Source organism: Trachypithecus francoisi, unplaced genomic scaffold, assembly GCF_009764315.1.
Source record: "Trachypithecus francoisi isolate TF-2019V2 unplaced genomic scaffold, Tfra_2.0 Lachesis_group2, whole genome shotgun sequence".
In the NCBI taxonomy this organism is placed as follows: domain Eukaryota; kingdom Metazoa; phylum Chordata; class Mammalia; order Primates; family Cercopithecidae; genus Trachypithecus; species Trachypithecus francoisi.
Window position 1 is genome coordinate 109,654,667 of NW_022681465.1, and position 14,219 is coordinate 109,668,885.

The 14,219-nt window shown below is 38.5% G+C and overlaps 1 protein-coding gene across 1 annotated transcript in view; it reads right to left on the minus strand.

Moving 5' to 3' along the window:
- Window positions 1-14,219, minus strand: part of DMGDH (dimethylglycine dehydrogenase) — a 71,345-nt gene that overhangs the window by 44,366 nt on the left and 12,760 nt on the right. Inside the window, 4 exon segments of the mRNA XM_033179953.1 lie at window positions 2,334-2,582; window positions 9,279-9,483; window positions 12,116-12,280; window positions 13,761-13,859. Coding sequence (XP_033035844.1) covers window positions 2,334-2,582; window positions 9,279-9,483; window positions 12,116-12,280; window positions 13,761-13,859 — 718 coding nt within the window.

Genomic DNA, 14,219 nt, shown 5'->3' on the forward strand with positions numbered 1-14,219 from the left:
CCACACACATCCAAGGGCTAGAGTTCTGAAAAGAGGCAGGGTCTTGAAGCACAATCCTCCTCTTGTCCTAAAAGTCACTGTGATTACAGGCAGGGCCACAGATGAGCTTCTAAAAGAATGTCTCCACCAACACTGGTGATTTTTCCACACAGCAGCCAGTCAGCTTCTTGCCCTTCCTGCAGACTGCAGGTAGAGTCAGCCTCATGGAGGCCTGCACACCATCAGGGTGGACTAGCACACATGCGTACCCATGCTCACCAACAGCTAACAATGCAGCTTTCCCTCCAAACGGCATTATTTATTTTTTTATTTTTTTTTTTCTTTTTTTATTTTTTATTATACTTTAAGTTCTAGGGTACATGTGCATAACGTTTATATCATGTATAACTCCCCAATGCAATCCCTCCCTCCTCCCCCCTCCCCATGATAGGCCCCAGTGTGTGATGTTCCCCTTCCCCAGTCCAAGTGATCTCATTGTTCAGTTCCCACCTATGAGTGAGAACATGCGGTGTTTGGTTTTCTCTTCTTGTGATAGTTTGCTAAGAATGATGGTTTCCAGCTGCATCCATGTCCCTACAAAGGACGCAAACTCATCCTTTTTGATGGCTGCATAGTATTCCATGGTGTATATGTGCCACATTTTCTTAATCCAGTCTGTCACAGATGGACATTTGGGTTGATTCCAAGTCTTTGCTATTGTGAATAGTGCCGCAATAAACATACGTGTGCATGTGTCTTTGTAGTAGAGTAATTTATAATCCTTTGGGTATATACCCAGTAGTGGGATGGCTGGGTCATATGGTACATCTAGTTCTAGATCCTTGAGGAATCGCCATACTGTTTTCCATAATGGTTGAACTAGTTTACAATCCCACCAACAGTGTAAAAGTGTTCCTATTTCTCCACATCCTCTCCAACATCTATTGTTTCCTGACTTCTTAATGATTGCCATTCTAACTGGTGTGAGATGGTATCTCATTGTGGTTTTGATTTGCATTTCTCTGATGGCAAGTGATGACAAGCATTTTTTCATGTGTCTGTTGGCTGTATGGATGTCTTCTTTTGAGAAATGTCTGTTCATATCCTTTCCCCACTTTTTGATGGGGTTGTTTGTTTTTTTCTTGTATATTTGTTTGAGTTCTTTGTAGATTCTGGATATTAGCCCTTTGTCAGATGAGTAGGTTGCAAAAATTTTCTCCCATTCTGTAGGTTGCCTGTTCACTCTGATGGTAGTTTCTTTTGCTGTGCAAAAGCTCTTTAGTTTAATGAGATCCCATTTGTCAATTTTGGCTTTTGCTGCCAAACGGCATTATTTAATTATTTGTTCAAGATTTATTTGAAGGAGAAGCTGCCAGCATGGGGGAACAGCAGAGAGGGAGGCTTTTAGTGGTATTTCAACCCTCCCTGTGGGATCAGGAGCAATTCCGCTCAGGCCCAAATGTGCAGAGCCCACTCAGCACAACCAAAGCCCTGAAACCAGCTGGCCTAACTTCTGTGAAAGGCAGTTTAGTGATCATTTGCTATTATTTGGGCCTACGCTTTGAGGAGTAGAATGGAGGGATTCATTTCCTATCTCAAGAAGCTTATCAAAGTATAATTTTAGGAAGTACCATTTCCTACATTTCTTTATATTCCCTGTAATATTTCAGTGCCCCAGTGATTTTTTAGCTCTTTTTATAGATTAAAACCTGAGATACCTCCTTAGATGACCCAATCTTCAATCTGGCTCTGTGGAAGTATTTCATGAAAAGCAAAAACAGACCCATCTCCCTTAAAGAACTTGAAAGAGAAACTATAGTATCCCCTGCTTTGGCATAGAGGCACAAGCCTTTTCCATATCCATTTTCGTAGCATGGGAAGTACTCTGTTTACAGTACCAAAAACCCTGCTCTGTTATAGACTCTCGGGTTTTCATTCTTAGTAGGATGGATATCTGGCCTTTGATATCAGTTGTGTTTCCAGCTGTAAAAGCACAATAGCATCTATATTCAAATCTTGAAAGTAGACCAAGCTGGCAGTGGATTGAGGAAAAAACGGGGAGGCAGGAGGTTGTGTGGGCAGGTAAAAATGTATCTGGAACCTTTCAAAGCAGCTAGAAATGTTTCTTCAGCTTCTCTACCATCAGCTATATCTTTCTTTCCCCCCACTCCCTGCTGTGATTGTTCAAAGGGATATGAGAACAGAGCTCACCTCAAACCCATCACCTCCAATGTCCCAGGTATCTGAATTAGTCTAGTATTATGCTGTTGTCTTATTCTACAGCCATCCCCCAGTCATGGAGAGGATGAACCATTCGTGTCTGACCAGCACACACTTTCATTTGCTGAACCCACCTGGAGGAACTCCATTGGTGACCCAGGAGTCCTGAACTTTCATTTTCTGCTGACTTTCATATGGACCAAACAAAAGCCCATCCCTTTCCTGTCGGAGATAGTATGATCCTTCCAGGTCACGGAGCACAGGGAGTTCTTGTTTCAAAGCTTTCACTTCAGGTATAGTTGATGTAACAACATATTGATGTTGAACCGGAATGAGAGGATGTTCTAGTCCAATCATTTTACCTACTTCATGAGCCCAAAATCCTTAAACAAAAAAATCATTTAAAAGTGTCAGCACATATATAAATACACAACTGACACTCACATAGCAATTTATATTAGAATAAAATGTTTAAAAGGCTTAAATACTCATGGCAAAGTCTAATAAATGTCATAACAATCTTTAAACTTTTTGTCATTGCAAAACTGAATGGGGAAAGAGAAGACAATACTTTGCATTGCCCAGAGATTCGAAGATATCTGTGATCTAGGGGAACTCCATTCCTGAAAATGTTGTTGCCCATAAGCAAAGGTAGGCAGGAAAAAAACAAAAAAAATTTATTTGAAAGAAAAAACAAACAACCCAAATATACAACATGTACAAATGTCAACAAGAAGCACTGTTACAGACTGCCCCTCTTTGTTGACAGGGACAGTCAGGAAAAGGAAGAGGCCCCCGTGTTGCTGTGACCAACCTAATACATAATGATATACCTAAGGAAGCCCTACAAGCCAACTCTTCTATCCTCTAAGCCCTATTCTCCCCAAATTGTTGATGCCTAAAATTCCAAAAATACAAGATTGTTCTGTTAAGTTAAAATTTGAAAATGGTGCATACTTTGGGAGAGAAAGCACATTAAGTTTTATCTGTTGTTTTAAAAGTTTAGTTTGAATAAGTTTGTAAGATCCTTTATTGTAAAGGCACAAAAGCACCAGAAGTCAAAACTAGGTAGAAAGAGAAGCCACAAGAAAGGGGAGATTGGTCTCATAAGTAGGCGGGGAGTTCCCTAGACAAATGTTTCTCACTTCACTGTTAGCACGAAGATTGTCTTATTTGTGGAGGTGAATGTTACTTTTTTCATTTGCAAAAGATAGAACTGGATAATCTGTGGCTGAAAGGACCCTGGATTCTTTCCCATGATGACCCTTCAGTACACAGATGTGGGAGCTAAAGGCTAGTAGAGTAAGACATGCCCAAGGCCACACTGGACATCCTGTAATCATCACATCTTATTGGTTTTTCTTGCAGCAGACTTTATTTTTAAAATCCAAGGCACCTTCACTGTATAAAGGGATTTTATAATCTAAAATAATAAAAATGCTATTATTTGGCAAGGATATGGTGTTGACTGACCATCGTTAGATGATCTGGGGGCAGGGAGTTCTATTTGCTTGTTTGTTTCATCATAATTTTGAGTGATCATTGAAATGATTACACGAACCTATTTATTTCTTTAGGAGTTACACAATAAGTTTTTAACCATTACTGTCTCTGCTGTTTTTCTGAATCTAATAAGGAGTTCTGAAGTCTCTATCATTATGAGGTTCCAAGCTAGACAGAGAATCATCAATTATGAATCAGTCTGGGAACCTAGATTATGTACTTGTGTGTGTAAGTTTATTTCCTTGTAACCACCTAAACCGTTCCTTTGCATTCTATTATTTTGTTTGTTGCAATGGCTAAGTTGGTCACACTTGTATAATAAATCCAGAAATGGATACCCATTTGCAAGCCAGAAATCTAACTGTGGGCATTGGAGCTATTTGCCGATGTTATTTTGTTTTGTTTTTTGAGACAGAGTCTCGCTCAGTTGTACAGGCTGGAGTGAAGTGGCATGATCTTGGCTTACTACAACCTCTGCCTCCTGGATTCAAGCCTTCTCCTGCCTCAGCCTCCTGAGTAACTGGGATTACAGGTATCCGCCACCATGCCCGACTAATTTTTGTATTTTTAGTAGAGATGGGATTTCACCATTTTGACCAGGCTGATCTCGAACTCCTGACCTCAGGTAATCCACTGCCTCCGGCTCCCAAAGTGCTGGGATCATAGGTGTGAGCCACCACACCTGGCCTGTTTTGTTTTGTTTTTGAGACATGGTCTCACTCTGTTGCCCAGGCTGCAATGGAGGGCAGTGGTGCAATCATAACTCACTGCAGCCTCAACCTCCCAGGATCAGGTGATCCTCTCATCTCAGCCTCCTGAGTAGATGGGACTATAGGCATATATCACCACGCCTGGCTAATTTTGTATCTTTTATGGAGACAGGGTTTTGCCATGTTGCCCAGGCTGGTCTTGAACTCCTGGGCTCAAGCAATCTGCCCAACTCAGTCTCCCCAAGTATAGGCGTGTTGGTCTTTTAGTAATTTTGAGACTTAATTTACTCTTGCTAGTAGGAAGATGTGAATTACCAATGTCTGGACTGTATACGAAAATATAGCAAAGCCACATATTCTAGTTATATACACTAGAACATTTTTTGAATATACAAAAATCAAAATATTTAGCCTAGCAATTCAAACTGCTACAATATCCTCAATATATTTGTTTCAATTAAAAACAGAAATTGAAAAAAGAAATTCTGTCCTATTCAAACGTATTTATGAATTTCTGAGTCCAATTGCTTGCTTATTAATGCACTTCATCATTAATATAAACTAGAAATGTATACAGAAGTATCATATCACTATATTACTTCAAATCCCACAGCAAGCTGTTTTACCCATAGACATCTATGGGGCTGGTGTCTTTAGCATTCTCTTCTTCTATACGTCAAATTAACCTAAATCTAGCTAGAGTTACACTTCAACTCCTGCCTGATCACTCACCCACTAAGTCCAAGGGAAGAGAGACAAGTGTAGAAGATTCATTCTAAAATCTATCATTATCACCTGAAAAACAACTGAAGCGAAGTGTCAATTAAAAATGACTACTGGAAATGGCTTCCATTTTTTAAAAATGCAGTGATTAATAAAAATGAGGTTAAAATGCAGGCTGAAGGTTCACAGACAAGTTTACGTCTACTAGATGGTTTATATGATGACAATGATGGCCTCATGCTTTAATGCAGAGTATCAGACACAATTAAGCAAGTCTTTTTGGCTGAACACTGAGCTTCGTGTGAGCATAACCCAATCACATTTCTGATTTGCCATGTTAGGAAAATTCTTAAGTAAATTTTACAAAGTTATCTCAGATTTAATGAGTCAATTGGAAATGAGGTCAAGAGAAACGTTCAACACCACGTGGAGAAAAAGCCTGCATCATAATAACTGGTACCCGCCCGCGTCCCTGAGCTGCACCTGAGTGAAAGGGTAAAGTGAAGCCAATTTGGAAAGCTTCAGTAACTAAAGGCAAGTTAGACTACTGCCCATCAAGAGGTCGGAAGCATCAGGAACTTCCCCAGTTCTGCTAGCTCAGAATACAGTCATTATATTCTCTCTCCTGTAGAAACACCTACACAATAGTGTTTCTTTAAAGATTTTCTTGCAGATCATCTAGTACAGACAGTATAGCACCTGGAGTAGTTATTTAAAATGCAGCTTCTGAGAACCTACCCAGACCACCTGAATTAGAATCTTTTTGAAGCTTGGGAAACTTCCCAAGGTGATTCTTATGCACACTAGTTTGATAACCAAGCTCTTTGGGAAGTCAACTTATCAGCAGAATCGGTGCTGGATTCTACACCCACTCTGCTAGTAAATTGGAAAACAAAGCAGTTGAGCAGTCTTAAATCTGGTACCAAGAAGCTATCATAACCTGATGCTAGTGTCTCCCAGACTAGGGCATGGAATATGAAGGAAATAATTGCAATGATCATAATAATTACCTAATTTTTTTACTGCTTTCTACCTGGTGAGCCCTGTGCTGGGTACTTTACATTATTAGCTTATTTACTGCCCATAATAACTTTTCAAGATGGGGGACATTATGCCCATTTTACACATAAGTAACTCACCCAAGTCACTCAGTTGGCAATGTCTATGTCTCTGGGCCACAGAGCACCACTGCCATGGACAATGCCAGAAACACATCAGCTGACAAATTTTTACTCTTAGACTTTTCTTTTTATGGATACCCTGCAGACCCAGCAGCCTTTACATCTTTTTCACTTTGGTTGTATTTCTAAGTCCATATCCTGGTTCCTTTAATCAGATTTCAGTGCTGGTCTGAGGGCCTTGCCCGAATTTGGGAGATACTATGGTCACTGAGAAACTGTGAGAAACATTCCACCAGCCACACACTCTCCACTCATTTTATTATAACATGATGCCTACTGCAGATGGTTGCTTTTATTCATAAAATTGATCTTTGTTAGCTTCAGTTCCAGAAGGGAGCATATCCAAACTTTTGTTCCCAATTACTGAGGCTTACCCTTTGGGGGATCTTCTATGCTTTAAATAAAGATTTTTTGAAAACAGACTTACAGATAATTAAACACACACACACACACACACACACACACACCCCTCCACACCTCCTGTGGACTGCTAATATGTAATCAGTTAGATTTTCTTGGTAACTTTTACCCAGTGGAAGAAAAGAGATGGAAGAGAAAAAGAAAAAAAAAAAAAAAGATTAGGGAGCAGAGGTCTGATCTGAACGAGATAAAGAATTGAGATAAGTTACTTCCCACAAGTTTCAGCAAGGAGCTGCCTGGAGTTACTAGGAAAAGGGAGTAGAAGTGGCTAGGCAAAAAGCACAAGAACAAAGGAAAGAGGGAGACATTACCACTCCATGCAGGGCCACTCTGTCCTAATTTCAGGGACTTGTTTTCCAGGCCAGCATGAGACAGCTGTTCTCAAGGACCTCCTTTCCCTGCCCTCCTGCACCCCATCACCCCACAAGATTTCACAGCTGCAGAGAAAGCTTCATCTGGTAACTAGTGTTATGGGTTTAGGTCAGATCTCTTTGGAGATCATTCAGTCTTCCTCTTCAGTGATTCCTTATTTGTTACAGTATGTGGTTTAGAAAAAAAAAGTATTACAATGACAACTCATTATGTATGTATGTTGATCCATTTTAGGAAAACAATGGATAAATGTGTTAAATAAAGGTCTTCTACGTTATTTCTCAAAATATCAATCAGGAATGTATGACTGCCTAAAGTACTGTGTTGAGAAAAATGGTGGGGCTTTGTCCAAGCCCATCTGAAATGAGTGTAGTGATTGATTAGCAATGTCTGCCACAGGTGCTGGATGTGGAAGTCTCAGTATGTTACTTTAGTATTTGCTATCATGATGAAAACAGTCAAATGTTTTTAGGGCCTGAATTCATGAGACTATAGAAAAAGTTGCAAAATTACAAAGAATCCTTGCTACTTAGAAAAAAGTCAGAATTATTTCATTGCCTTAAGTTTTCTGACAGAATTTAGACCAGAGATTCCTAAGGGCATTAAGAGAGTATAGTGTCAGATGGAGACTGGAGGGAAAGGGAGGCTCAAAAACAATGCAATGTTGTATTATACCACTGCTCTTACTTTTTAGGCAAGTTATTTTATATTATTGCAAATTTCAAATTATATTAAAGAAAGCATGATATTTTATTGCTTTTCAAATAGGAGGCATGGGTAAGAGAATTTGGAAATAACTAATTTAGACTTAAATATTGAAGACATGACTTTGTCTCTAGGACCATCAAAAATGCTTTGTTAAAAAATTATATCAATTGGCTGGACACTGTGGCTCACGCCTGTAATCCCAGCACTTTTGGAGGCCGAGGCAGGTGAATCACCTGAGGTCAGGAGTTTGAGACCAGCCTGGGCAACATGCTGAAACCCCGTCTCTACTAAAAATACAAAAATTAGCCGGGCATGGTGGCAGGTGCCTGTAATCCCTGCCACTCAGGAGGCTGAGACAGGAGAATCACTTGAAACCGGGAGGTGGAGGTTGCAGTGAGCCGAGATTGTACCATTGCGCTCCAGCCTGGGGGACAAGAGCAAAACTTCATCTCAAAAAAATATATATATAACATATTATATATATATATGTATCTCAAAAGTTACAATACAGAGAAAAGAATCATAAGGGTATGAGTTTCTGGCTTGTCCTCATGGGATATCATTTGATCAGATAAATAATAAAGATTATTTTCATTCTCAAAGAAAATCAGTCACTGCCTCATGCTTATTTTCGGTTTTAAAGTAAACATTATAAACCATAGGAAAATATAAACTATTATCCCAGTTTAGAATGCACAAGTATTTTCACTATAATTTATTTTGCATGTGTGATAGTTCAAAATGACTTGACATGCAATCCACCTATTCGAAAGTGTATTAACTCAAGAATCAAAAGGCCAGATGCCAGTCCTGGCTCTGACATAACGATCAGTGGCCACTTGGCCAAGTAACATGACCCTTTTGGACCTTGCCTCTGCAAATGAAAATGAGTGTGTTGTTGGATTATCCCAAATATCCCTTTTGGCTTCACTACTCTGAGTCCAAACTGTAACAGAACAACCAAAAGAGAAGATTATAAAACATGTTTAATAATGTTCTAGAAGGAAAAGGGTTTAAAAACTTTTTCAACTAGAGTCAAAAGTCATCAGAAATGGATGAGATAGAACCCAAATGATCAAATCTGCCCTAAAAAGCAAACTGGACACAAAAAGGATGCTTATGAACTTCAACACTAGAATTTGGTTATTCATATACAGAAACAGTGAACACAGGAAGGAAAAAGCAGCATAATTTGGAAAAACACAATCTGGAGCAAAATAAAATGCAGAATGGAGGAAATAAGCAAGTTTTTATGGATAACCAAGGACAGAGTGTTAGCGCATCCACCAAGAGCAAAGTGATGGAGGGAGGGCTTTGTCACTTAGAAACAGACAAAATGTTTAATTTGGGAGCATCACAGTGCTTCATGACAACATCCATAGTATGAAACATTATAGCTAAATATCTTCTTTCTTTGGCACTTAAAAAGACAGAAATTTCAGAAAAACACCGATATGCTTACCTGCAGCATTCACAATTCTATTTGCTCTCATAGACCCCTGTGGTGTTTCCACGTCCCATGTTCCATCTGACCTGGCTTTCAGAGAAGCTACTGGTGCAGGATATTTTAAAAGGGCACCATATTTCCTAGCCCCAGCAGCCAGGGCCATAGTTAGAGAATAAGGATCAATGTGACCATCTCCAGGATTATACAATCCAGCTAAAACCTAAATCAATCATAGCAGAGTCAATATACAAACAAATATATACTTATTACTCAGTAAAAATACCTCCTGCTAGCAAACGTATAGTAAAACTGGACATTAAAATTGTTTCTTGATCTGGAAAGTAACTGGACCCCTGAAGACTTCATGAAAAAGCCACCATTCAAGTCCTGGACTGCTGAAAAGAAAGAGAAATAAACCTCTTTCTTGTTTACACCTTATTTTGGTTTCTGACATTTGAAGCCAAATCTAATTCCAATTGATATATCAATTATAATTTATATTTAATTGTTTAATACTGTTAATAAATTACATGTTAAATAATATATCTGGTGTCAGGAAATTTATGTTTGATTCAATAATTCAGCAATTAATCATTGAATATCTACTTTGTTTTAGGCCTTCAGGCAAGGTACTGTGGGGAGAACAAAGAAGAATGAAACTCAGATGGGATAGGTTCATAGAATGATCAGTGAAATATTATATACAGGTCTCATCTATTCAACAAAAATTGGCTGAGCACCAAATACAAGCAAGGAGCTTTTGTCAAATGTCTTTTCTGTATCTATTGACATAATTGTGCAGTTTGTCCTTTATTCTATTAATGTAGTATTGTTCCACTGATTAATTTTTAGATGCTAAACCAACCCTGCATTCCTGGAATACACTCCATTTGGTCATACTGTATAATCTGTTTTATATGTTGCTGAATTCAGTTTGCTAGTATTTTGTTGAAGATTTTTGTATCTATGTTCAAAATGGATACCAGTCTTTCTTTTTGGGGGGATGCATTTGTCTGATTTTGTTATAAGGACAATACTGGCCTCATAGAATGAGTTGAGAGGCATTCGCTTTTCTTCTATTTTGGAAGAGGTTGAGAGAGATTGGTATTAAGTTCTTCTCTAAATATCTGGTAAAATTAACTAGTGAAGTCATCCAGGCTTGGGGTTTTCTTCGTGGGAAGTTTTTGATTACGAATTCAATCCTTTCATTTATTATAGGTCTTGTACAAAGGACTTTCTATTTTAAGGGAATTCACATTTCTAAAGACTTCCAAATGTCACACAGGTGTTTTATAATGGATATGACCTCATTGTAGTGATTCCACATCCATTTGGTTTGGTACCCTCTCCCAGATGCAGAGAATACCCTTCACAGATCTTCCCATTGCTTAATGAATGCCCTTGAGAAAAATTCATGACAGTGAGGAGTTCCAGCAAAGCATTCAGGATTGACATATAAACAAATATAAGTATATCCTTACTGGCAGTGGAGGTAAAATTTCAATGCAGACAATGTAGTGCAACATCAATCTGCCATCACACTGGTATCACACACAACTACAGACAAGGGAGTGCCAGCAGCCTGTGAAGACTCGCAAAGGCAAACAACTCTAGCGCCCAGGTCAATGATATGAACCTTCAGAGACTGGAACCACTGCAGTGGTCACCAGCAGGGAAATAAGCATGTGTTTCCCCAACAGCCCCATCTAATACACTTGGGCAGTATGTATAATGCAAGGGAGTCAGAGAGCCTGGGTTCAAATCTCCACTCCAGCTCTTTCCAGTGAATGAGCTTGGATTCACTATGTAAACTGTCTAAGCTAAAATTTCTTGTTTAACAATAATATATACCACATAACCCAGATATAGATAGAATTTTTTTTTTTTATTTTTTAAATTTTAGAGACAGGCTGTCACTTCATTCCCTAGGCTGGAGTACAGTAACGTAATCATAGCTCACTATAACCTCAAACTCCTAGGCTCAAGAGATCCTCTTGCCTCAGCCTCCCAAGTAGCTAGGACTACAGATGGAGTCCTACTACCCCACAGTCAGCTAATTTTGTGTGTGTGTGTGAGTTTGTAGAGACGAGGTCTCAGTATGTTGCCTAGGCTGATCTTGAACTCCTGGCCTCAAGCAATGCCCCCACCTTGGCCTACCCACATGCTGGGATTACAGGAGTGAGCCATGGCCTCTGGCCTGCCTCATACTATTATTGTGACGATTACATGAAATTATGCATGTAAGGACTTAGCATACTAACTGGTACATAAATATGTGCTATAGTAAGTGTTAGTCATTGTTATTATCATTCAAAAGGAATTATTACCCAGTAGGAAAAAACACTAAATTTCATGTCAAGTAGATTATCTCAGGCAAATGCAGTATAAATCTAGATCTGTACCTGGCACAGAGTCTGTAAGGAGAGTACAGCTATAAGCTAGGTGATATTTGTAAAGCAATGTACCATGGCATTTCTTAATTTGATTTTTAAAACATTTTAATACCACAGTCTTTCTAGACATTTATCATATCAGGTTATCATTCTCCCTGTGTTCTCAAACAGAAGATTTGTGTATGGAAACCCTTAGATCTGGGGAACACAATAATGGAAAGGTATTGAAAATGTTTAATCAATTGTCATAGGTGAAAAACAAGATTTATCATTACCTTTTTATATATCATTTACTGTATATAACAGCCCACCTTGTAAATTACCCAAATTCCAAAATTAATCACATGATTTTGCCACATTTAAAATGTGTATACAAAGTTTTCTGTTTTTAGTTAACTTCTTAATAACTTTTTCTAATTTTTACTTAACAAATGGTAAAAATGCCTTTAAGATAAATACCTTATTCATGTTGAGTAAAGGGAACATCTCTTGAATTTTTTCAGGTTCAATGATATACTGTTCTGTTGCATGCCAGCCAGTCCGAGTCATTTGATATTTAAATTCATCTACCCTTACAGGGGTGGTAGCAAGTCTGATACTACCTGGCTGATGGAATCCCACCACCTGTGACAATAATTCCAATAAAAACATATAAATGAGTCATTATGTGGTACTCAAACATGGTTCTGCTCCAGTATAATAAAAATGCAGCTGTACAAAAAGATTTATTATGAGCAAAAGAAATAACTATTAAAATATTTGCATCTTATTAAAAGACACTTATTCAGCAATTACCATATTTACTAAGTGCCTCTTCGGTGCCAGGCACCATTCTAAGCCCCATAGATGTCGGAGTGAACAAGAAAGGTAAAGACTCTGCCTAAGTGGCATTTACACCCCACAGTTGAAGACAGACAGCTAAATGCAAAATCATAGAGCATGGAACGAGTATTAATGTACAGAGTGAAAAAAAACTGTATGAAAAAGAGACAGACAAAAAATTTAAGGAGAGATTACGTAGAATCAAAATGTTATAATGCTTAGATTGTCTGAATTGAATTAAACATTCATTTAACATTTATTACAGTCCTTCAGTTTGCCAAACACTCAGTTACAGAGATAAAAGATATAGCCCTTGCCCTCAAGTTACTTTTGGGAGGATCAACAAGTAAATCAATAATTACAATAGAGAGAGACTCAAGTTATAAGAGAAGTGTGCACAAATGCTCTGAGAACCAAGAGATGCGACCTCCAGCTTTGACCTGCCTAGCAGGCAGGAAAAGTCAAGGAAGACTTCTCAAAGGGGGTTACCCTGGGGAAGGTGGATGCTGAAGATGGGGCCAGGGGGTATGTTGTTTCAGAGGAAGCAGCAGAAAACAGAACAAAACACAACACAAACAAAAAGCAGTGATTTGAGAGAGCTCAGCGCATTCCAAAACTATATGTTATTGAGAGTAGCTGAAGCAGATAAGCAGAGGGAAGAGTGGCAAAAGAAACTGTTGGGACAGCAGGCAGAGGTCAGTTGACAAAGGTCATGTTCCTAAGGCCATGCTAATCCTTTGGCTTTGTCCGGTAGACTGTGGGGAGCCATTGGATGGTTTAGGCAAGGGAAGTGACATGGAAAATTTGAGCAGAACTCAGTCTTAGCCTATGGATATTATTTTGCCTGCCATTTTATTTTGAGAGTATGAGCAAATATGAGAAGGAATAAACATGAAAGTGAGGAGCTTTTAATGAAGTACTGTTCAAAGGCATGCAACAATCTGGTACATTCCATTGTCAGATCCTTTGCAATGCAATTGCTGAAAGACTCCGATTTCTTAGTTTCTAGATATAGTAACTGGCTAAAGATACGTTTGAAAGCTGCTTTTTATTCTTTCTTCATTTAAAAAATAAAGAACAGTTCATGACATGAATAATACACTTTGAGAAATTAAGTTGATTTTAAAGCAAACTCTAGAGGTTCTTACCTTAAGCTCTCATCATATTCCTCTACTACATCAGGCACTTCACACAGTCATACACAATGATGCATCAAAATCCTTCAGAAATCTTACATGTTTCTGAGAGGCCGACATAACAGATTCAAGTTAAATGCCTTTACCTGCCCAGTTTCTTCTTCCAGTTTCTCATAAAGTTTGATGCTATCATAATGTATTTTCTTCAAGTTTATTCCAGGATGAAAGTAAGTTGTTAAACCTGCCTTAAAAGCAGAGAGGAAAAGAAATACTGAAAAAAATTAACATTCTCAAAAGTTGACAGTTTATGTGTTAAGCAATAATTTAATGCTGGAAAGAAACTGAGAAGCACCAGCCAGTCCTTTGGAATGAGAACACATCAGCACCAGTTTGAGCACACCAGAGCATAAGACTCATGACAGGTTTTAAGAAGCAATGTGAACTACGTGAGTAAGGTGAGAGCCAGCCAACAAACATATATGTTAAGTCCCTAAAAGCTAACATGGGACTTATGGGCGACAGAGCGAGACTCCGTCTCAAAAAAAAAAAAAAAAAAAAAAAAAAAAAGCTAACATGGAGAGCATTGTACAGAGATTCAGAAATGG